The sequence below is a fragment of the Apostichopus japonicus genome, chromosome 21 (assembly GCF_037975245.1).
Source record: "Apostichopus japonicus isolate 1M-3 chromosome 21, ASM3797524v1, whole genome shotgun sequence".
NCBI classification, from domain to species: domain Eukaryota; kingdom Metazoa; phylum Echinodermata; class Holothuroidea; order Aspidochirotida; family Stichopodidae; genus Apostichopus; species Apostichopus japonicus.
In genome coordinates this window covers 8,375,199-8,400,681 of record NC_092581.1, presented here as the reverse complement: position 1 = coordinate 8,400,681, position 25,483 = coordinate 8,375,199, and the positions used below count along the sequence as shown (strand labels likewise).

The window sequence follows — 25,483 nt, the reverse complement described above, 5'->3', positions numbered from 1 at the left end:
CCCCCCCCCCAACCAATACCCCTAGCTCCGCCACTGTTTGGCACCCCTGTTCTGAAAACGCTTAATGAGCAACAGAACAGTTAAAAGCTTGATGCATGGTGGGAAACGTTAACGGTAAGTTACAGTAGCCGCTGCACTATGCAAACGATAAACATCGTAAAGAGAAATAAAATACTTACTCAGAGTAAATAATAACGCCATTCCAAGAACTGGTTGAACTTTACTAAAGTCAAACACGGTGTTTATAATATAACAACAGAGACACTTAATATGTTACATACGATCAGCTAAACAGAGGACCATGACGTCACTGTCGATATATTTATAAATTAAAAAGTTTGCTTGGATTTAGGCTCATTATACAGACGAATACGACTGAAGGCTTTGTCAAAACCGAAATCAGATACATTCAGCATCGGTAAGTTTGATAACTTTTTTTTTAAAATTTATGAACACTGTGTGAAGCAACAAATATTTAAGACTAAACTTCATGTTAATAATCCTTCATATTTAACTTACAAATTCAATAAAGAGGCAATTGCTTCTCCAGTGCTATAACCCGAGTTATTCTTCCAGTTTAGATAGCTCTTCATCACCTGAGGGAAAAATAACTCCTTCATTGTCAACTCTTATCGTTGCAAAATAATCATTAAAAGGATAGTATATATATATGTATATATATATATATATATATATATATATATATCCATACATAACTTTAACCAGGTACATCATTAAATCAGACAGTTTAGCATATCTCTCTACATGAATTAGAGCTTTCTTTAAACTTTATACAAGTTTTGCTTGGATTGGACACTGAAATGTATACACATATAGTATACTATTATTGATAACAAATATGCCATTAGAAATCGGCAGATACTTTCATTATATCTGTAATAAATGTAATGTTCACGTAACACTAAATATTTTATCTAATATTTTGGAAGAAATAGATGTAGTTTATTCAGAAATTAGAAGTTAAACTTTCCAAATTGTTCTCCAAGGTCGAGTTTCTTAAGCTGAAAAACATAAAACAATAGGTTCGCCAGTTTGTGTTTGCTGACATGTATACAAATGATGCAGCAGAAACAAATGTTTGGCATTAAACTAGCAAAACGTCATGTCGGTGTTGTGTTTTCATGTCTAATGTTCATCAGTGTAACATTAACATTATATTAAAAAACAATTATATTTTAAGAATATATTTTTATTTCTATACGAGCATTGTTTAGCATTGGTGTCTGTACCATGACATGTGTTATATCTAAACTAGTGGGGGATGCTTTCAAGTGTCTTATTTTTCGAGATTGATTTTATCACGAGCGAAGAGTATGTCAAGGAGAGGGTGTGACTTGTCGTTGTGAGGCTTGAGAATTGAGAGAGGATGTGACGTGTGGTTGTGAGGCTTGAGAATTGAGAGAGGATGTGACGTGTGGTTGTGAGGCTTGAGAATTTAGAGAGGATGTGACGTGTAGTTGTGAGGCTTGAGAATTGAGACAGGATGTGACATGTGGTTGTGAGGCTTGAGAATTCAGAGAGGATGTGACGTGTGGTTGTGAGGCTTGAGAATTGAGAGAGGATGTGACGTGTGGTTGTGAGGCTTGAGAACTGAGACATGATGCGTCGTGTGGTTGTGAGGCTTGAGAATTGAGGTAATTCAGTGACGGTTAAAGGGGAGGGATTTAACATGTTGCTCTGCAATTTCCCACAACTTTTCGGAACTTTTGTGAACTTTTTTTGGGCAGAAAATCAAACAACTAAAGATGTACGTGTGGTACAAGTTGACGATGGCGGTACTTCTTATCCTTCAAGTCACTGCAGACAATCCGTTTGTGTTCAACGCAACATTAGACCAACAGTTAGCGGCATCTGACGATGAACTTATATCAAACATAACAGACTTATTAGCCAATAGGACGGAACCAGTCCTCGCCGATGAGAGTGGAATCTCGGCGCAATTGACGTCATCCATCATTGAACTGACAGATGAGCAAAAAGCAGAACTAAGCATCCGTTTTAGGTAGATTATTTGTCTAAATTCTTTGGAACGCCAGACGGGTAACCTGAATACCCGTATAGGTATACTTTGGCTAAGATGCACGTGCAGGTATAGGCTGTATTTGGTCCTTCAAATAGAATCGTTGTAACTGTTTTATACACACATGAACTTCCATGGTTCTGCATTACTGATCCGACTGGCTACAGTTAGTGGAGGAATTTAGCACATCAGTTGTTACAGGAACCCATAACAGTCCCTTGTTGTTGAAAGGATGATGCGAAAGATGTTGTTTATAAAAATCTCCATGCAGAAATTGTAACGTAATCATCTATGGAATGCCCATTTTATAATTAATATGAATAAGCCCCTAAGTTTTCATGGAGGTGAGAAGCGGGGGGTGGGGGTGGGCTGATCGACTAAATATTTTTATGCGGTCTTTTTCGTAACCATAAATTTGCCTACGAAACGTTGGGGCAGAGGATTTTCCAGATTTATAAGTAACAATACTATAACTATATGCTCTTTGTCAAACAGTTCTTTGATGGCAGATCTTACGGTTACAGACGGTTTGGGAGTCGTTTGTCCAACAACTTACGGACTTCGTCTGAAATACATGTCACTAATGCAACAAAATGGTCAACAAACCAGTCTCCTACAAGTACTGTCCATAGTAAGTCAACTTTATTTTTTAACTTCAGGTGGTTACGTGTGGAACTTAAATATCTCTTTCCATGTTGCTAACTTTTGGAGAGTTCGTTTTTCTTCATACCTCAACATTTAGTCCATCGACTTTCCACACTTCTAACAGCAGATTCCACCACCCCCCCTACCCCACCCCACCCCATCTCACCCCCAAAAGAAGTATTTTTCATTTTGTTTTCATATTGCATGTTTTTATCCACGTAAAATGGTTGAAAGATGGATACAACATAAGCTAGAATTCAAAAACAATGAATGTACGATAAACAGATATCACATAATTAAAGTGTTCCCAGGCACAGGAACAACTTCAGCCACATTTACATCGCCTAATAAAATAAGAATTAACATTCAAAGACGTTCATGTCGTTGCAACCACTTGTCCTCATTAATCCTACCAAATTCCCTCCAAAAGATGCATTATTAATATTTGACGAGAATATAATTACATCAGTCTTAGTTAGGTGTGAGTCAGGCAAAGCCTATAAAGACCTATATACCGGTATATATAGGGTGTGGAGAATGCTCATGTACGGTCATTGCATATTGTCAAACCATTAATTTCTTTGTGTTGTGTAGGTGCAGTTTGTTCGTTGTCAGCAAACACACCCGCCTGATTCATGTCTTGAGCAACAGGACAACGATTGTTACTGCTGCCTACGTTACAGACTTCAATCGGTTCTTGCTGTTGCTGTACAGTCATGTGCAACTGGTGAGTGTCAGCTCGTGATTCGAAATATCAATGTTCCTTATTGTACTTGCTGTCAAGATGAGGGTGGACCCATGCTCGTTACTACGCCCACGCAATCTACGGTGAGTACATCAAACGTCCCCACAACGCCAACAACACGTACTTTAACAGTCCGTACCACATCGGAAGCATCGTCGACATCCGGTCATACCCTTACACCACGTAGTTCTACATACACCCCATCTTCGTCTCCGTTTTACTCAACGACGAACCCACGATTCACATCACGACGTTCAACTACTCAATTGAGTTCTGCCAATTCCCAAACACCGCCATCATCCTCTACAACTGGACACGATTCTTCTACGTCTCGCCGTACGACAACCAACATTTCTAACAGTCCAACTTAATTCTATCGTGTTTCAACGACACCATCAAGTTAGGCAGCATCTTATCACCTTAGCTGAACTCTAATCCGTAATAGCAAACCGCAAACTTCTTTGTAAGATTTATAGCTTAAAAAAATATTCAATGTTTAATCCTTCTCGGTTTATTTTCTGAATAACTTGTTAGAACGGTTAAGTGTCAAACAACAGTGGTATCATCATTTTACTTCATATATCTTTTCTTTTGTAGTATATAAGGCGCGAAGGGCACATTGTGAAGTTTTCTTTGTCTAGGAAAATTCAACGCTTGTCCTATAGTGACATTTACTTCTGAAATCATATTTTCCATCTCGTCATCCATTTTGCCAAATTTCTGCCAATGTGATAAATGATAATGTAATCTTGTTTTATACTGTCAGCATTGGGCATTCTTCTCATTGGCGTCTACCCCTCCGCCCCCCCCCCCCTTACGCAGACATCTATCTGCAGGCAGGGGGATTAAGGCGTTCAGTCGGGATTTTTTTTTAATTCAGTAGGGCCACTGCTCCGGGCCTAGGACGCCGTTCCATAAAGTTACGAATCCCTACCTTAATCGTTGTTTTTTTTTTTTAGAATTAATCCTCCTCATACCATATCGCATTTTAATCTTTTACACGCCATTGATGCTTCTTAGTCCGGTGCTGATTCAGTGGCGTCGCCAGACATTTCAATCTGGGGGCGGCACAGCACTGAATTAGGGGATTGTGTATTTGTGAATGCCGTCCTGGGAAGGTGTCTAAGGGATAGGGAGTCTCCCTCCCCTTTGAGGTATTTGTTATTAATTGAGGGTCCTTAGCTGCAATCTGGTGATATATTTTGCAACTTGAAGTAACTTTATGTTCAAGAATTTTTGTGCTTATTATGTATGATATTTATGTTTTTAAATGAGGCGTTTCAAAAAGTTTATACAAAAAATGGAAATAAACCCTTTTGCTTTGATAGTTTTTTTTAATAAGAGTGATGAAAATTGAAATACATGCAAGGTAGTAGTGAAGTTTAAGCACTAGCAAATCCCGCCGGGGCCTCTGAGACCTTGTTAGTGAGAAAACAACTGGTTATTGTGATGGTAGGTGGAAAGACGTTTTTACTGCAGAACATAATACGTTTCGTCCTTTGTAAAAAAAAAAATGTTTGAGTAATTTTATTAACAATGCAAATCGCATCCGTTGGGCACGATTTTTGTTTGAGGGAGGAGGGGGCATTTTCCCCCTCCCCCTCCATCACACCCCACCCCCCCCCCCCCCCTTAGCGACGCCACTGCTCTGATTCCTCTTGTCTGAATTACACCGTGTATCATGCATATATTTATTTAGGTATGTTACACGTGTTATATTCTACACATTAGTAGAGGACTTCACTTTTATTCAATTGGAAGTGCGTCCTCATTTTCAGAAGATTAATTACGCTCAATAATAACTTCATCAATGTCATGACTCATACTGGGTCAAGAGACATTGGTTTCGATAAAACAATGGATAGTTTTATTCCTGACAAACGATAAGCGAAATCTTTCACACAGTGAAAGGATATATAGCTACTTACGACTACGACTTGGATTATGATATTCAGCGACTCGACAACGATTACATATTTTACGACGAATTTACGCTTGAACGGAAAACCTTTATTGTTTTTCCCTACTTTTATTCCATATCAAATCGGATACGTGTTGCCCACGTTTCCGGGCGAATTATACTGTTTTTATGGATTAGGATTTCGATTGTGGAATTTGTGTTTGGATTTTTTATTGGAGCCTGTCTGTAGGGTTCGTACGAGACGGAGACCTAGCGCAAAAAGGACTGTAGTGTATTAGGCGGTAAATTATATAATGAAATATAAAAGTACGTCACTCAACGTCTCTTGACCCAGTATAAGTTATGACATTGATGAAGTTATTATTGAGCGTAATTAATCTTCTGAAAATGAGGACGCACTTCCAATTTAATAAAAGTGAGTCCTCTACACATTCACCTGATTTTGTCACAAACGGCGCGCCATATCACTCCAGTGACATGTAGGTCTACATATCTTCTTGTACAAACGCTACTAAGTAACCGTATATTTCCTTTTGATTCCTGTAAAAAATATGACAATCTTTATCAGGTGAATAAAAGAATAATAAAGAAAACCATTCACATGAAGATCTAAAAGCGTGTTCTGTTTTGTTCCTACAATAACTACAATTGACTGCCATGAATAGATCACTACCAAATATATTATGATTATTATGTATAATACATGTTATATCTAGCCAGTCTATTTATAGGTATATTTACTACTTCTTAAATAATGAGAAATTATTTCTTTTGTAATGATAATTAACGTGTTATGAATTATATTTTTTAGAATGTTTATAAACTTCTTGTTTTCATTTTCTTTTTTGCAAAATTAAGTTTCCAGAAGAAAATATAAAAATGTCGACATTTTAGCATTACTTGGTGTGCATGTCCTCATTTTGCAAACAAACCAACCCATCCCCCCCCCCCCCATTTTCTTTTTCGTTTCCTGCAAGTCAAAACCCACATGATGGAGGATTAGCTCTAGAAATGTGGTACACGGAAACTTACTTCCTGATCCTACGAAAACCTCATTCCGTAGACACGTCTCTGTAATTAGCTATTCGCTATATGCACAATAAAAATACATTGTAAGAATCATCAAAATAGTTACCCATTTAAGTTTTTGTTAAGAACAGTTTTGAGCAACAATGCCGATTCCATGAGTAGCCATCCTCCCCAGTGGCGTTCACAGAATTTCAGAGATGGGCCTTAACTTCAAACCATCCCTCAACTGGTTAAGGTAGCGGCTAAACTTTTGTGGAAGGGCCAGAGTCGAACGAAGGATGTTATAAAGGGCTGCGAACTCGACTCCTATGTAGAGGGGTCTCGGCCCATCCCCAGGGAAAAATTAAAATTTTAACCATCAAAAGGGTGCATTCTGAGACATATTTAGGTTTAAGTTACTGTAAAGACAGTGCTGTGCTAATAATATCTATTAACTACAATAATATCTGTGCAAGAGTGCCAGATTAGGATGAAGTATTTTTTAATAAGGGGGTGGTGATGTCATGTGTACTATAATGTATGGGGGCGTATCGTGAGGCATAGGTTTTGATATAAGTTTAGACTTATTTCCGAGGTTTTGTTAATAAATACTTTGTCTGAGGGATTTTTTAAAGGGTAGGGTGAGGGGGTTAAACTTCTAGTAGTTGTCCAATTCTTCCCAGTCTGAATGCAAACATCTTCCAACTAAACCATTTCTCTCGAATGATGATAGGAAGTGGGGGCCATGAGTCCCAGAAAGCCTTTTTTTCTCAACTTATCACAGAGAAACCATTTGCATCAAACTGCTACCTATCAACAGTGATTCGACCTAAAATGGAAAGTAGATGGCGATATACCATTGATCAATCCCAACCTCTCCGAGCATCAACTTTACTAATGTTCAAGTTTTCAAAATCTTTTACCATTGCACTAATCCTTACAACATAATTTATTCAAAAGGGAAATAACAAGACTATGAGACAATTATAATTTCAAATGATGACAAACATACCTCATTGTCGGTTTTATTTTAAACATTTAGTAAATCTATTTTACTATTATGTACAAATACATGTAGTACAGAAATAAATAACTTACAACTATAAACAATTCAAATAGTTTTAAATATATAAGTAAGAAGGTATAGCACTTCTACTAAAATAAACAGTACTAATGTCATAACAATACACAAGGTTCACAAAACATAAAACATAAAACACTAATATATATGTCAAAAATGAGATCTCGTAAAGTTTCCTATCTTGAGATATTGTGCTTACAAGGTGTTCAGGGTTTGACCTCTGATGACCTGAAATGAACTCTGACCTACACCAAATTGTGCAACAACTTTACACTACATAAAGCTATTCTACCATGTATAAATGAGCTCCTGTAATATTCAGGTTCTGGAGATACAGCATTTTTTGACATTTTCACATTTTGCCCTCTGCCGACCCCAAACGACCATTGACCTCCGCCCAAAGAAATAGGGTTTTTTGTTCTAATTATGGGAAAGCCACATTCCAAATATGAGAACTGCACATTTTACCTAACTTGAGAAATGTGTTTACAAGCTAGGATGTCAAATACACACACACTCCAACTTGAATGCATAGGTTACTTGCCTGCATACGTCAAGTAACCAAAAATGAAAACAACCTAAGTAGCATTTCTCAAATAATCCAAAAAGGGAAATACAACTATCACGTCATTTGAGTTGTTCTGTCTTGCTAAACAAAGGATATTCATGGTTGTTATGTCATAGTCCAAGAACTCCCAATATATAAAATTTCTCTACATAGATTCCCCTTTGCAAGATATTCACTTTTAAACAATAATTGTTTGGAATAACCCCTTAGAGCTAAATCAATGGTGACATCGGATCTTCAGTCAAGCCTAATTTAATATAAATCTATTGTTTTATCAATTACAGCTTAGTCATCCAAAGCATCCCCCTCCCCCTCCCCCCACTCCCCATTTTAGATACACCATAGAGCAGCCATGCATGAGAGCAAACACCATTATAATGAAGTAATTTCATGTCATAAAGCCTAGCAGTGGTACTGCTGCTTCTGAGGAGTTGATCTAATAGTCTGTGTAAACCAGCCACTTTTACTGAAGTGTCCCCTGTGTAAAGGTCAAAGTTCAAAAACTAACAGTGGTATTGTAATGTATCATGCATTGATGGACATTGGTTTCACTGGTAAGTAGCATATCAAACTAAATTTCGTTCCTAAAGTTATCCATTAGAGGTGTTATTGTTTCTCTCCTCCTTTTCTAGGGGGAGGGGGTGTTCCGTAATCAAACATTTCCTTGTTAAAGTGGTTGATTCATTGCACCACCATGGTTGATAGGTATAGTCACATGCACACAAAAATTAACACACTAGTATAAACTTCCTTTCAGTCCATATTATTCAGCGTTCCACAGACTTCTCAGGAATGTGCTATCATGACATCTCAGTTTGAGAACCAACGCTTGGCAGTGACTTTTGATGTAACTCGAAGGTTAACACATGCTAATAGAATACATCTAATTTCTCACACAATTTAATTCAAAATCTCAAGAAGGGAAAATAGCTTTAAATCAAAGGTTTTTAACAGCAAGAAATAAATAACCTTTAACCTATCTGACCTTTTGCCTTCCTCGTTCATAATTATCAAAGCACCACAATTAAAGAGAATCTTACATGCATAAGATGCGAACAGATTTGGAGTTAACCAAACGTAACAATGATATTACATCACTCCATGTTATGACATACTCAAGAATCTTTCTGTCAGCCACAGTGTGCATGTTGTCCTATAAAGATTATGTACCTTGGAAATTTGTCTTGAAAGCTGTTAATATGTAAAATTCCACTTGTCTTGAAGGACAAGTACTCACATAGAAGTACTGGACAGTCATATCATGTCGCTTGTATGACCAATTGAGTCTTGAGAATGTACTGACTTCAGATGATGATGATAATAGTCGGCTTAAATTTAGTTGCTACTCTTACTACCAAAGAGGATGCTTGGTGAACATTCCCTGCCATTTATGGTTTTCTGATTCTCTAATTCGTTGTCCGATAAATTGTAAGTTAACATCAATTCCCTCCATCTCCTGTTGATAAGAAGAAGAATTAAAGACATATTAACAGAACTGAAAGAATTGGTTTGATTTATGAATGACTTCAAATCATTATCCTCCATAAATGATACAGCATAATACCTTAACAATACTGAGATTTGAGAAGAGAATTTGTCTGCACATTTCTTAATCAGTTATGATAATCACAAGGAAACATCAAGAGAGAAAATCTGTTCAAAGGCCTTCTGTTTTTTTGAAATTCCACACCATAGTTATTTCCAAAGGCCTGGGCCAAATTTAACAAGAAGTACTACAGAAAGGGTGTGGATGCTGTCTTCTTTCCTCACCAACAAAATCACAAATCATTTTGAGATGACAAACCAATCAATTATACTGTATTTAACCTTTGTGACTTTTCTGATGTTCTATTGATTTCTTAATTACAAAATGTAATTTCTTCCTATAAACACCACAGTAGTTATCTGATACGAATCATCTGGTCGACTATAGTAATCTGCCAACATTAAGATTGATATCAACTCTTAGGACCTTCTAAAACAAGTGACAAAGGCTTTGGGATAACCTTTCAGTTGTTATCCTATCAGATTGGGTTGCTGAAGAGCATTCCATCATAATATCAACTTGTTTTAATGAAATAGTTCACCAAACTTTTATCTCTGATATCTAACAAATCATGGTGCAGAAAACTAATGGGATATCTTTCTTACTGACGACCAAATGAAAGCAATGAACAGGTACATAGACTAAATGTTTAAAGGCCCGGTCACACTATACCGATTTTTTATCGAAACTATCCGATTTTCCCGGAGGAATCGAAACAGCCTGTTTTTCGTTCGGGTCTTCTAGCCACAGTGATAAAGGACCTGATTTGCTATCTGTTGAGCCATTCCGATGTAGAATAGCCCTTTCCTAACTTTTGATATTGACTCCGTTTCCTTTTATCGGATAGCTATCCGATTTCTCTTCCGATTTTTATCGTTTTTCGATGTGACGTCACTTCAGAATGTAGTCCGTTCCAGAACCCCTCAGATTTGGAATAGGTATTCGAATATTCCACTGCATTCATTACATTCACTACCACAAACCTCACTCTTCGGCCTAAAATCGGAAATATCGGACCGTATTCCGATAAAATATCGCTGTAGTGTGACCGGGCCTTTATGTTAACAATTTCTACCGAAGTACAGTATATTGCTTGCAAATTATGGTGAGCCAAGGCTACACACATCTGCAAAGAAAGTGTCAAACTTCAAGGCTAAGGTTTCAGATTTGTCGTCCAGTGAATCTATTTTACACTAATGCAACAAAGAAAAGATAGTTTTGATTTTATTGCTCGTCAGGGAACTTAACATTACCATCAACATCCAACTGTGTTAATTGTTTTATGAACAAAGAACTAAAAAGGATAGCTACTGTACCTTCTGCATCTTTTTCCCTCTGTTCTGTTTCATCTCAGGAACAATCTCTTCTAATGCTTCAATCTGAGGAGGAAGAAACAAATACAGTGGCAGATGTGGTTTTAGGTTTAGTTTGAAGTATGCACAAGCATAAACACAATATTCAACATCTTTAAAACTGAAGTTAACTCATTGAGTCACATAAAGCAACTATATTAGTTAAATGAAGTCAGTTAACTTGCCAGAAGAAGTGACAGCATTTGCAGTGACTAGATTAGACTGAATTAATCTACTAATCTGAGTTAATCTGAATTAATCTATATTAGTTAAATGAAGTCAGTTTACTTGCCAGAAGAAGTGACTGCATTTGCAGTGACTAGATTAGACTGAATTAATCTACTAATCTGAATTAATCTACTAATCTACACTCACAGAGTTGATAATGACTAAAGATGCCTTCTCTTTTCTGATCATATTTGGTCAATGGTCATAACAAAGTTTCACAAGACAGGAATATGTTAGGCATTCGTTTAGTAGTACTCCTACACTTAATAACTTATTCTTAAACAGAATGGCCTGAGTTAGTGCCAGTAATGTACAAGTCCACTGTTGGGCCGGAATAAGTCAGTAATCTGGTCTTGGCTATTCTTATTCCTGGAAAATAGTCTCAGGATCCTAATTTAATGGCAATGCAATCAGTGTATTTAAACAGTAAAGCATGCACCATCACAAAATAACACTGTGGTAAGGCTCATCTTGTTGAAACAAAGACAGCCGCCTACAATATGTACAGAAAATACAAATTTCCTTCATTTTGCTAACAAACCATATTTCACATAAAATGGTACACCATAGGCAAATCTACAGTAATTATGCACAGTTTAAAATATAATGAAAGGGTATGAGATCAATTATAACTTTCAAAAGATATATGCAATATCATCTGCAGAAGCTTTGCAGGAATTTGGAGTTTTTGTCAAAAACACTGGTCTGTGCAGGGAAAGTAGCATTCATCTTCCCATAGTACTATGTACAGTGATTGTCAGAACTTGATTTTCAGCTTCTGCATGAAATGTCGTTTTTATTCAATTTCCTTCAGATCTTACATAATAATAATAATCACAATATTAATATACTTCCACAATTTCAAGATTATAGTTTGCAATAGATTCAGATAGCAAACCGACTTGAATCTGCTGATTCCACACCAACAAGCAATATTGGAATAGTGAAATGAATAAATCATCTATATAGTCTTTCTTTCAGTAGCCAATCATAGAGCTGTGTTTCCTTTGTACAGTTGTACTGTACATGTTTACTCAAATCTCAGTAGAAGGAATATAACAAAGTAATCACGTTGCTGCCATGAAGGGTTATTGTTTTCACTTTTCATTAATTGAGATTTTTGCATCAATAATCAGTCCACAGTAAATTCACCCTGGAATATCCTTTTAACTATATATACTGTAAATTAGTTAACTAGCCAGCAGAAGAGATATTCTAGCAATTTGGTAAAATAATCATGTCACCCACTTTAATGGGTATTGTCTTTTACACTTTTCACATTTTTTGACATATCCTTGCATCAGAATACTACGTGTTATTTAAATCAGTCCATGGTAAATTCATCCTTTTAATACAGTATTATATTAATATCTGCGAGGTAATGTTGAAATACAATGACTTACTCGCTTTAGCAAGATCTCGAGTCTTTGTTTGATCATGTCATTGTACCCATTGGATGGAACAGACCTCTGTACCGGTTTCACTACAACGAAGAGGAGGAATACAGATTAAACCAGAAAGACATCATTATGACACACATATTAGTCAGAGAAAATCAATGTTGGGAGATCAGCAAACAGACCAAGGTTGGAGGATGGATGATAGGAGGATGGATGGAGGATGGATGATAGGAATGAGGCTGAAAGATGAGTGACAGGAGGAGTGGGTAAATTTGGAGGTACGGATGGGTTAAAGACGCACTCCTCAACTTCCATTCCTAATGTTTTGTAATGTGCATTAATGAAGTATGACTATGGTGGTAATTTAAGACTATTTGATGATGACACCATCACAGGTATACCCAGTCTAATAAAGTCTACAAGTGAGACTACACATATTTGCTGCCACAATTTCTGTTCCAGTTGTTTTAAATATTTGTTAAATCCCATCCAACCATGGATACAATTCTAATGAATATATACATCTTATCAACCCAAGTCTTGCTTTTGTTTAGTAAAATTGAAAGTAATTTACCATTTTGAAACCTCTTCACGACCTCCAATGTGTATGGTCTGTAAATAGAAAGCACAGGTAATGTTTAGTAATATTTCCTCAAACATTTAAGTAAGTTATTTATATAGAAACCTTCAAAAAAACATAATCTGTTTTACAGTGCAACACAATAGTTTGCTTCCCGTTTTGATGACCAATGTTCTGCCCATAGGCAACACCTAGTCTGAAATAAAACTTACATGTATACATTTACTAAAAACATCACTTTTTAGACTTCCCTTTCTACTTTAGACTTCAAACTTTAAATATGATCAGCATACTGTACCAATAAGACTAGCAAAAGGACCAGCACACCAATAAGACTAGCAAAAGACCAGCATACCAATAAGATTAGCAAAACACCAATAAGACTCGCAAAAGACCAGCACACCAATAAGACTAGCACAAGACCTACATACCAATAAGACTAGCACAAGACCAGCATACCAATAAGACTAGGACAAGACTAGCATACCAATAAGACTAGCACAAGACCAGCATACCAATAAGACTAGCACAAGAACAGCATATCACTAAGACTAGCACAGGACCAGTATACCAATAAGACTAGCACAAGAACAGCATACCAATAAGATCAGCACTTTCTACAGTTTGGTGGCTATGCTACAATATCATTTCTGGGAATGTGGAAACAAGTACTTTTCTTACTACTGAATGTAAACTATCAATGGAGTTTTTTACAATGATTGTCTATATGTAAAAAACTCCAGAATGAGGGACGGCACAAAGGGACCAAGGATTCACTTAGGAGTGTACTTACTGGAACTTAGTGTTCTGCAAAATATGGCAATTGATTGGAATCAAAGACTTTCGATGATTTCTCAACTGGAAAACAAAGTAAAAATTACACATAAAGTAATCTCAAATGATAAAATGTGAAGTGAGTAACGTTGTTGTGGGCAATGGGCCTGTGGCGATACATTGTAAGGTATTATCACCTCAGTTTTGCCAAAGAGTTACAAACTTACAACAGTTATTATATAAGCAAGGCAAATATTTGTATGCAAAGTGTTGAAGTGAAAGACTATTTAACCTCTCACTGTAAATAATGTTCATTACATCAAGCTTCACATTGATACCTTGTTCACATCGCAAATTTGAGGAACGTTCACAACAGTGAAATAGAAGCTCAGAGGCATTATCTGATGAGCACCCCTCAGTCCAGTAATTATGCAAACAAAGAATTCATCATGCACAGCATTGTCCAAAGGCATAATACATTGAGCAAAGTTACACAATAAACAACCTCCTTACTGAATCATCTCCTACAAACCAATGAACTGTTATATCAAACCTAGCGGACTTGTGAACTTCCAAGGTGATTTCATACTGTAAGAGGTAGCCCGACTCAAAGTCAAACCCAGGTGATCTGGTTGAGGCTTTATTCAGGTCATAAAGTTTTTGCAAGACAATACCTTTGGAGAATTTATCACCATTCCAATAGTAGTTACTGTTTAATGCATAATGCACTGGATAATCCCACTAACTGTGGAACACATGCAGACCTATTTGTTTACATGCTTGTAGAAATTGCAGTAAATCTGGCTAGTAAGTGATCTAGGTTCATATATAATGAACAGGATCATGATTAATTATCAATCTGTGTTTCATAGAACAATAGAGCAACGGTCATCTTTACCTTCAGTACAAGTTTCTTATCTTTGATTTTCAGTTGTCGTCTTAATGCATTCTGAGCCTCTATTGTGGATGCTTCTCTGGGCAGTTCTATTGCAAAAGGCCCTTTGGCAGGTCCAGTTTTACCTAAGGAAATCAAAATGTTAGTCAATAATAGGGAAAACATATTAAAAAATATTGGTTTTCATAAACCGGTGCTGTGGTAAAGTAGATAAAGGCGGTGGCATTTGATGCAATGAGTCTTAGCAATGGGGAGGTTCCGGGTTCGATACCCGGCCGGGTCATAATAAGGTTGGTGTTTCATCCAAGAGCAACCTACAGTTTTCCCATCTGAAATGACTTTTTAAAATTGAAAAGATTCCAAATTTGAGTTAAACTATTGAGTTGGAAGCTACCCGATGTGTAAGTTGTAATCCATAAGCCCTGTGGGTTTGTTCCCACATTTGTGGTTGCTTAAGCGGTGTAAACTTAACTGCTGTTTATTATTATTAATTAATATTATTAAACTGTATGTTTGCACCCTTTTATTCAGTTTCAATACCTATGTACCCTCTATTGCTGTATGACCATGTTTCATTTGCCTAGTATCCAGTTCTATGCTACCACAACACTGGCCATAACTGATCTCATATTCATGATGGACTGTCACTATCCCATGGTTTCTAGTATAATGGCACGAGTATAGAAATTTCATGATTTTACCATAGCATCAAATGGTAAACCCAACGTGAAGTGTGTTATCTGGTGTCACGAAAGTGCGGTCAAACAATAACGTGGAAAAACTGTAGTATTAGTAAAGGACCACTTTGGATGCCAGTCGACTCATTAAGTTACCAAAAATTTATCTGGAATTGCTGACATCGGCATCCAGTGCTTTCTACTAGAGACCCTGTTGCCATCATATTCCCAGTAGTCAACACAATATTGTACTTTTTATTCATGTTTATATATATTTATAAGAATCTAATTCCATGACATATACCCTAAAGTGGTCGTACAGATGAGGAGTTGGGAAATGAGTGGACTAGGCATCTAGATGCTAGGATACATCTTATCCTTGCATTCTTGTTATTACCATGACACTAACGCTCTTCATGTCGCGAAGAAACCAACCCTAGACCTACTTGTTATATGTGTGTCATACTCGTAGGTTACACTACAGTAATTGACCAGGTATTTAAACTGCACCACTATTAGCCTTACAAGTTACATATAATATATTGTGTTTGTAGCTACTGTAACAGTGTAAGACATTGCAATTGCTGGATATTTACAAAATACAGAAATTTAATTGACAATCCTTAACATTTTCCACTTCAAAGTCTCAAGTACGTCATAATGGTACACACTATGCTACTAGGCTAGTTGTGTTACACTGCTAACCGTTTGCCTGTGACCAAAGAAGGCAATGCCAAGGGCATAGTTTAAGGCTGTAAACCTACTGCTTGATACATTTGGATACTAATAGTATAACTAGCTTGCATACTAACGTTCTAGTTAATAGCCTAGCCAGCACTGTAACTTGTAGGTGTAATGGTGTTATGAAAAGATCCGACTGAATCTGCAAGAAAATACAAATCTTGTAGTCTTTCAAAGAGACAATCAGACTAAATTAACAACCGTAATGTTAGCAATTACCTTCAATATCTTGATCAAAGCGATAGAGAACGACCCATATTTTTGTAACTGCCATCTTCGCAGCACTGGTAGATGTTTGTTTACATTACTCGATTAGAAAGTATCAGTAGTATAGTAATAGGGCCTACGGGTGTATGGCACGCCATATGGGTAAAAACTGAAATACTGAAGGTGAAAATATGTCACAATCTTTTCGCCTGCAACATCGCATAGATTCATCCCAAGTTGTAGTGTTGATTATATTTAATAAAAATATATAAAATGTAGAAATACTCATATTTGAAACAAAAAGTTTGAAACAGATAACTATGTAAATATACTTAGATATACTACATTGAAAATACGACAAGAAAAAACGGCAAGAGCAAGTAATGGCTTCAGACTCTAGCGGAGTCTGAATAAAAGATTATTCTTCTTTGTATTTATGTCGTGATGCTTTACTGTTTGGGAACATGTGATAAACCTTACATCATGATACAAATAAGTTCAAGTTGTTATTCCAGCTAATTCAGGATGGACTCTACTATCACATACACATTGCACAAATGCAAATAACGAAGTGCGCCGCCATTTTCGTATTCTTTCTTACTGTAGTTATGGTTAGGGTTAGGTGCGTTAGTCATTCATTGTTCATTGTAACAGCAAAGAAGGTGCTTTCTTGTAAAAGACATGTCTAATGTGCACGTCATCCGCGAACCACGTTATTTGAACTCGAATGTCCGGATGTCGGTAATGAGAAATGAGACCGAGAACGGGTGGAGACAACCCACTATTTGATCTAACCTCCAGGATGGAAATAGCATGGAGCCATGGATCTATTGAAAATAGGTTAACTGAAATTCTTACCACTTTATTAAAAAGTACGGCATGATATTGCACGGTTTGCTTTACGGTTAGTAGCAAGTTAGGCTTTAGTTAATCTAATGCAATTTCCAAATATCTCTTGTAAAAATGGAAATGAAACTGAAGAGTGTGTCACTGCTTAAAACATGTAATGTAGTTGTTATAATGCTGATGATGATGATGAAAATGATGACGATGACGATGATGTCAGAGTATCAAACTTTGACAACAATTTGTTTAGTTTCTGTACACTCCCTGCCGATGTCATCATGCATGTTACATGTGTATTCCCTGCATGTTCCCTTCGTGATCACATGTTTCCTGTATGTTTCCGTCCGCTATATTTCCCTCATATACGTTCCCTGTGTATTTCCTGTAGCTGAGATATCAGATTTCCAGTGTTATCAGATCCCAAAGCTTTTCACCTTGCATGAACTATATACTAGCACAGTTTCAAATTATTTATCTGACAGTGAAAGAGACCATACCTGAATCGTAACAGCTCGTTCAATCAAACACTGACGGACCTGAAGAATTGTTTTATAACATTCAAATCATATCGTTTTGCTTTTAGTTTTATCTGCTTATCAGTATGATTAAAAACGTACGATATTTACTGGTGAGGTTTAATGTTTATGTTGACATGTCCATGGATTAAACATCTTCTCCGTTAATAAAGGGTTTCATACAATGTTTCGAAGACTTCCTTGATCCTTTAAAAATGAATTTGATGAATGATGAATTAGGCTGGTTGAGATGCTTTCTAGTCACTTCGCCCAACAACCATCTCGCCCAACTGCCATTTCGCCCAACCAGCCTGGTCATTTCGCCCAACCAGTATGGTCATTTCGCCCAACCATCATAGTCATTTCGCCCAACCAGCATGGTCATTTCGCCCAACCGTGTTGGTCATTTCGCCCAACCTTATTTTTACTAATATTCAGTCAGAATAATACTACTTTTTCTATTCCACTAGTTCAATTTGATTTATTTTGCGTTACGTTACTTCGTAATAGGTAAATAAAAAAGTGAGGTCCGCTCGATATCGATCGAAGTCTGAGCAGTTATTTCGGGTATAATGGGAGGATTACACTACTTTAGGCGTTTACGCATACAATGGAAGTTATATTATTATACAAACACAGGGGAATCGGTCTTCATAAAAACCTATCAAACCTGACCCCTAAAACACTGGTCCATCATACTGACTAAAAATTCCCGAACGTTTCCTTATTAAATTGAAGAAAAAAATATAAAACCCGTCCGTAATATTGAAGTACTGTATTTTATCAATGTAACCACTTCATCAATGTAACCACATATGTATTAACATTTGTAATCAATTTAACCACGACTTCAAGTTTCCTTAATACTCGGTTCGAATCCCATAACGTTAACAATTCCCGAACGTTTACTATCAAACCTAACCCCTAAAACACTGATCCATCCTCAAGATTCCTTAATATTCGGTTCGTATCCTGTAACGTTAAAAATTCCCGAACGTTTCCTTTTGAGGTATCATATTTAATCAAGACTGGGCGAAATGACCAGGCTGGTTGGGCGAAATGACCAGGCTGGTTGGGCGAAATGACCAGGCTAGTTGGGCGAAATGGTAAGGTTGGGCGAAATGGCAGTTGGGCGAAGTGTCCTGCTTTCGTTGAGATCATCGTTAAAAATGATGTGAGTCTAGTGAATAACTATACTCATTCTTAATTGGTTTATGCTCGATTAATTTGATAATAATTTGTAGCAATATGTGATTAATGTGTGTTCTACACTTTAACAAATATCATCAGTGAAGGAATATACACTAGTTTAGTTTACCATCTCCCTACATGACAATGTAGACGGATATGAGATATTGTATTTCACCCCACATCAGAAATGTGAGGAAGTGTGTGAGTGAGCGAACAAATGTGGTGAACTCCTCCTAGACCGTGGGTAAGTGGGTATAGGTACATAACCATGTAAATTCGTGTGTGAGTGATTAATGACGTCATAGCGCAAAGGTCAGAGGTCAAAAAACCTAAACATTGGTTTTTTCCTTTTTCTTGCTTGAATATGTAGAAAATGGGCATTGAACCACACGATACGTAGAGGATGATAAGACAAATTTTAAAGAAGTACTTATGTGGTTGTTAAGGGTCTAGGTCAAAGGTCAATTGAGGCCAAAATGTCCTAAATTGTGCAAAAATGTGTGTCAAACCGTAAGTCGGACCAAGTTCAAACTGGATGGGTAGGTGCCGTATCATGTATTATCTGCCTACGTGATTTATGACGTCATCGGGCTAAGGTGAGAGGTCAAAATACCTTTAAAAAATAGCTATTTTCTGCTTGTCAGAATGTAGGAAACGGTATTTAAACCACATAATATGTAGAGATGAGACGAATTTTAAAGCAGCGCTAAATTTTGGTTTTAAGTGTACTGTCGAAGGCAAAGGTCAATTGAGGTCAAAGGTTAATTTGCGTGGATTGTGCGAAAAAGTGTGTCTCGATCTCCTACAGGTGTTTGGCTCTCCAAACCTCCCTGATTTGTGGGTAAACAAAACCCAGTAAAAGATTGACGCGAGGACCATTGACAGAGTGGCTCGCAAATGCAGCTCAAGATTTTAGAATCCAAAATGGGTTTTTTTGTATATATTCCACTCATATACTTTCCCTGCTGAAGTTTATCATCAGAAGCTCTATGAGGTAAATCTATGTTATTTGACAACTTTTCTACGATTTAACTGATTTGATGCATTTTTCGTAGTTTTTAAGTGAAGTTAGGTGTTTCAGAGAAATGGCCACTTGCAGCTTATGCTTAAGACTATGGAAACCAATTACGAAGATTTGATTTCGTTCTCACGGTTCAATTATTTTAGGACATAGGGTGTGTTATTTTGTATCATTTACCTGTTATAATTAGAGAGTACGTTTATCTTGATGTGTGACAAATGGCGACAAAAGTATTCATGTTTGTTAGTATTGTATTTGCATATTGGAGGTGATTTCCATAGGTAGATAGCGTTAAGATTTGGCGGCTAATCCTGCTCAGTAAGCAGTTATGCTTACATGGGTTGTACGATATATGTGGTATCAGAGCCGTATATACGGCTCTGAGAGGTATTTATCAATAGCGCCCTCAACTATCTTCATACACGGCTTTGTAAGAGGGCCGGGGCTATGTGTTCATGAGCCCATATATATCTTTATATAGGCCTATATGTATATACATATCTATAACTATATCACTCCTCCCCCACCTCACCCCACGAATGTCAACAACAGACTGCCATAACCACCTGGTTTCTACCATTGGCCCAATTTTTATCGTCCACGCCCGCATCCATGGTCGGCCGTGGTTCCTCGAATATGCCGTTTCAAGCGTGATTTCAAATAATTTGAATATTCTGTAAACGAATCATTCCTCAACTAACCAAAGACTACAGTGAGTTTGAAGTCTCAATTTGTGTTTGCCAAATTGAAACTTCGACCTCCAACTTACTGCCCTAAAAGCTCAGTGAAAATGTTTATGCAATTTTTATATTAATATTCATTATTTTTATTGAGTTATCTGTCGTTAAACATTTTGAGCTAAATAAAATCAAAACTTCAATCAAAATTTGCAAGCCCCTCCCAACAGATCATGCGCCAATCAAATCTCTCTGTTTTGTTTACGACTGTTAGGACTGTGTTAGGTTTCTTCTCTTGAATAGTATCTTTCAAGTTTTGGCCCTACCGATGTAGATTGCGAAATTGTGTTATTTCAGGGAGTTGTTATGGACGACTCCCTGGTCATTTCCTTCCATTGCAATGAATAAACAGGTGTTTTCAGACGTTCCTCCTTAAAATTTAGTAAAAAAAAGTGGGCGGTTCGAGTATATATGTTACATTTGTGTATATGAACATGTTGATATGGGCGGTCACAGTGATTTCACGGTAAATCGTTCGCGCCATAAGGGCAACAGAAAAAAAATTTCTTTCTTTCGATTGCGACAGCTTTTCTCAATTAAACCCACCTGGTCAGAGTGCATTTAGACTAAGAAACATTTAATCTGCTTCAAAGTTTGTTACCGAATTTCATCAGCAAACACGTATTGAGACTTTAAATCACAGAATATGTGGACTGTCACCTACATTCTGAGTAGACAAAGTGATACTCTAACTTGTTTGTCCTATTTTTTCTTCTTCTTTAAAAAAAAAGAGTAAATTCTGCTGGGAAACATTCTTTTTCCTTTCACTCGGCCTTAATATTTTCACATATTCATAGTATTAGTAAAATGTTGTTATTAAACTGGTTAATGTTACGGTTTGGGGGCCAGTAAAATATGAGACAAAGATTAATGATTCTTATCTTCATAATACGCTTAAGGAAAATGTTCAAAAGGGGACCCAATGACATAATTATCCCAGGGGTCTGAACTGGCTCTCGACGCCCGTTAAAAGTCTACTCCGGAGCGGTGAGAGACAGTTTGCTTCTTACACGTAGGAGTGTTCTCGAGGCAGATTAGGCATCGCCGAGTAATCAACTACGAATTGAAATGAAGTTGTACATTCATGCGATCTGATGTTTGAACACATGCACTGTACGCAAAAATCTTGATACATATTTGTTTGAATCCTTGGCCAGAAGAAACAAAACCACTGGCAGATAAACGGTTGATTCTGATGCTGAGGTTCATGAACCTCTTGTTAAATATTATGAACTTTTAACAAGCATGAACAAGAGGTAAAGACACACGTTTTGCTGAGACCTTCAAGCAAAAGAAGATAGATTAACATTCTGGTCAATATTTCATGTCAAATATTTTTGTGTATTTATCATCTCAATGTTTCAAAAACTTAATATATGCTTAAAATGCACGTAATAATTTTCTCCATACCTGCACTCCCTCCATTTACATGTCCATTAGAACACTTTGGTGTGTGTTGTATCAATAAATATACTTAAATAAAAATGAATATTGTTAACCATCCTCATACGTCGTCGTATATATATATATATATATATATATATATATATATATATATATATATATATATATATTAGTGTGTGTGGGTGTTTTTCTCTGAGGAGTGGTAACTTTCGCTGCAATTTAGAACTTACTCCGTAAGTAACTCCGTTTGAACGAATAACTTCCGTTACATGTCATATATTGTAGTGATTACTAATATTTTCACTTTGATCAGGAAGTTGAGCCTCACTCCTACAGGTTTATGTAGCCTCTCTGGGGAGTTTCAGTAGCAAATAATTTCCAATTGTTTTAATGGTTTTTAAATTAATTGGAACATGCATTTGTAAAGACGATGTAGAATACTTGAAATGACCATATATATTTAGCTGTGGAATTGAAACACTCTTATTTAATAAACAACATAAGTATAGTATTCAAAAGTAGGTCGAGTGGAAAAATTTAAGGGTTTTTGCTTTATACCTGTAACGTCATGACTTCATTAACGCGTATGGAATTTCTTGAGACCCAACAGCTGTTTGCATCGAATGGGAATCTGATGTCAGTAACCTATTCTTCTTCTTCTTCTTCTTCTTCATCCTATTCTTCTTTTTCTTTTTCTTCTTTTTTTTTGCATGTATTCATTAGGCTTAATGAATCAAAAAAGTAGTTTCTCGGTTAAATTGACGAAAGAGTGTTTATATGATTTGCTTTACATTTCTTAGAAGGCTATAGGCTATGGTCAAATGGAAACCAATTATCTAAACAATATAAAGGCCATGCATGGCACCAACCATAACTCCCATAGCTCAGAAACGTGGCTTATAATTAACCGACTAATGTATTCGATAGAATTTACCGCCAGATTTGGAAAAGATTCCAACCGAATTGTTTGGTCCGTTTTGTTGTTTACGAATCTGTCTAGATCAGCGTTTGTTTTTAAAAACAAGAAGATAAAGCTTGATTTTTATTACGGTCGTTTCAGTAATGAATTAACTTTGATGAGTTTTGAAATGGGTTACATAGCAACCGTTGTATCAACACTGCGCGTCCTTGAAGAAAATTATTTTGCTAATTATGTGTGGGCGAAACCTTTAATAGAAACTTACCAAGCTTTCTGGTGAATTAAACTGAAACTTTGCTTGATAGTAAACCGTATCGTATCATGTCATACTTGTCATTAGTTTACATTCAAATTACGCAAAATGAAAAGCCTTGTTTGAAAGAAGGATGTGACATTTCTACAGATGAGTATATGCTGATTGCTTGCATTTTTTCTTATTTTTTCTTGTACATCAGAGGATATAGAAAACAGCGTGACGTGTGCACAGTATCGTGAAATTAAGCAATATGTCATTTCCCTGGTGGCCTATCTTTGGGAACTTACACAGATAAAATAAACACAAATGTTTACCATTACATAGTGATGTTGACATGGTGGGTGGAGGGCGGGCAAGTTACAACTTTACCCCGACTAATTTTGGTTGAGGTTTGGACCGTTACGCAATGACGGGCTATGTTGGGTGGTTGTATGTGACTTTCATATATGAGGGTCTGGGTTTTTTCCTACACAGAGGGAAAATCGCTGTCACTACAACAGAAACATATAACTAGCTGCTCCTGATTTCACGGGCATGTTATGTTTAAGGTTATGTTTACATTACAGAGTCAACCCTGGCTGAAATTAACGACATTAATGATATAAAACACCTGTAATATTCTACTTTGCAATTTTAATGTCAACGCTTACGTTAACTGTTGTTTATTTGCAAAACCCTCATAGCATGATGAACAAACGCCTCGTCTGACTGGCATTTATATACAGTATAAGATTCGGGCAGTCGTTCATTGCTATATCGTTATGGTAAATAAGACTACTGACCACCTAACCTTTGAAAATAATACAAATTTCCATCAAGAAAGCCGAACATGATTGAACATTTTCTTGCTGGCCCTGCCATGGAATTAGACTCTTTCTATTAATGGAGCTGGCTGCTCGTGACTATATCATGCTAGACGTGTTCAATCTACAAGTGCAATTCCTGTTATCACACATAGGCTACTCTTCCACTACTTAATAACTTGTTTAATCATGCTTGATGGAATTTTATTGTCATCATTCGATAATGGCCGTCAGTTTTCACACGATTACTTGATCTTGAGTACCTCACGATTGATGGAGGTGGGTGGGAAATGTTATTGAAGTAACTACTGTACAGTAGCTAACAAACAAAACAAACGATCCATTAAGTTATTGAAGTGCAATTCACATTGCTACTTTCTTAAGTGTATATTCTATGGAAATAACCTTTACCTTAACTGCAGTAGTGTTAACAATATCTCTGGTTTCCAGTGCCCTTCACTTATGTTATTTTGCTACTGTACTGAATGGTATTTATGTTTCATTCAGGTACAATAATACGAGAAATATATATGAAATGAATTGAAATTTATGAAGATAGATAGTGTCCTTAATGCGTGGTATTAAAGTTTATCAGTAATTGTCTCCAAATATGCTAGAAATTCCGATAACGGTCACTACTGGTCCAGCCTTAATTAACACTTTATTGCTACACTCAACGTATACTTCCCTTCCTGAGACCTTTATATTTTCTAATTTAACCCTTTGTAATGTTTGAAAACATCTTAGACGGACTCTGGGTCCAGCGAAGAACCTTGAATACATTTTTAGCCTTCTTGAAAAGTCTTCAAAGTTTAAATTTTAAATGACCAAGCTAACAATTTGTTTATAGGAGACTTCAACAACAGTTTTTTAAACTAAAGTGTATTACGTAATATCATTTACCATCGGATAAGAAAATGACTCGGTAAGACACCTGCTCGGCATTTCAAATCCTTGGGGTGGTGATCTCCCAGCTGCAATATTATAGGTGCATTCGATCCCGTTCAAGTGCAAACACATATAGCTTTGATCATATCTATCATGTATTTATCAAAAGTTAAAATTGCATGTTTTACTTGTTTTGAAGCTAACGCCCCCTCACGCGACTCTACAACTTAACCCCTGGTCATTGGTAACTTGTCACACCTACACACCAAAGTGTGCACAATTCAATCAATCTCTCCTGGGGCACCACATCTACGTGTCTAATGGGAGACTACACATAGGGTGCAGCCACAAACAGGCGCACACATCTAAATTTACAAGTGACCTCGCAAGTCCCGATTTATACACCTGGGTGAAGAGAGGCAATGGAGATAAAGTGTCTTGCCCAAGGAGACAACGTAAAGATCTGTCCAGGACTCGAACGTGCAAACCTTAGA

The 25,483-nt window shown here is 36.7% G+C and overlaps 2 protein-coding genes across 2 annotated transcripts; one reads left to right on the top strand and one right to left on the bottom strand.

Annotated features, from left to right (window-relative positions):
* The first annotated feature begins 267 nt into the window (after positions 1-267).
* On the top strand, positions 268-4,245 carry LOC139963029 (uncharacterized). Its single transcript, XM_071963490.1, has 4 exons — positions 268-418; positions 1,749-2,023; positions 2,537-2,672; positions 3,281-4,245. Exons 2-4 carry the CDS (start codon positions 1,767-1,769, stop codon positions 3,800-3,802), a joined length of 915 nt encoding a protein of 304 aa, XP_071819591.1. The 5' UTR covers positions 268-418; positions 1,749-1,766; the 3' UTR covers positions 3,803-4,245.
* A 3,131-nt stretch (positions 4,246-7,376) lies between these two features.
* On the bottom strand, positions 7,377-16,548 carry LOC139962830 (uncharacterized). The gene is made up of 7 exons (XM_071963188.1): positions 16,422-16,548; positions 14,788-14,909; positions 13,909-13,973; positions 13,110-13,147; positions 12,539-12,618; positions 10,872-10,934; positions 7,377-9,465 (listed from the first exon to the last, which is right to left on the bottom strand). Exons 1-7 carry the CDS (start codon positions 16,474-16,476, stop codon positions 9,361-9,363), a joined length of 528 nt encoding a protein of 175 aa, XP_071819289.1. The 5' UTR covers positions 16,477-16,548; the 3' UTR covers positions 7,377-9,360.
* Positions 16,549-25,483: the final 8,935 nt, after the last annotated feature.

Coding starts and splice junctions, on each gene's coding strand:
- LOC139963029 (XM_071963490.1), top strand. CDS start 1,767: ATGTACGTGTGGTACAAGTTGACGATGGCGGTACTTCTTATCCTTCAA. Junction 2,024..2,536: donor GAACTAAGCATCCGTTTTAG/GTAGATTATTTG, acceptor TTTGTCAAACAG/TTCTTTGATGGCAGATCTTA. Junction 2,673..3,280: donor TCCTACAAGTACTGTCCATA/GTAAGTCAACTT, acceptor TGTGTTGTGTAG/GTGCAGTTTGTTCGTTGTCA.
- LOC139962830 (XM_071963188.1), bottom strand. CDS start 16,476: ATGGCAGTTACAAAAATATGGGTCGTTCTCTATCGCTTTGATCAAGAT. Junction 14,910..16,421: donor CTTTGATCAAGATATTGAAG/GTAATTGCTAAC, acceptor TGATTTCCTTAG/GTAAAACTGGACCTGCCAAA. Junction 13,974..14,787: donor ATAAGAAACTTGTACTGAAG/GTAAAGATGACC, acceptor TTTGTTTTCCAG/TTGAGAAATCATCGAAAGTC.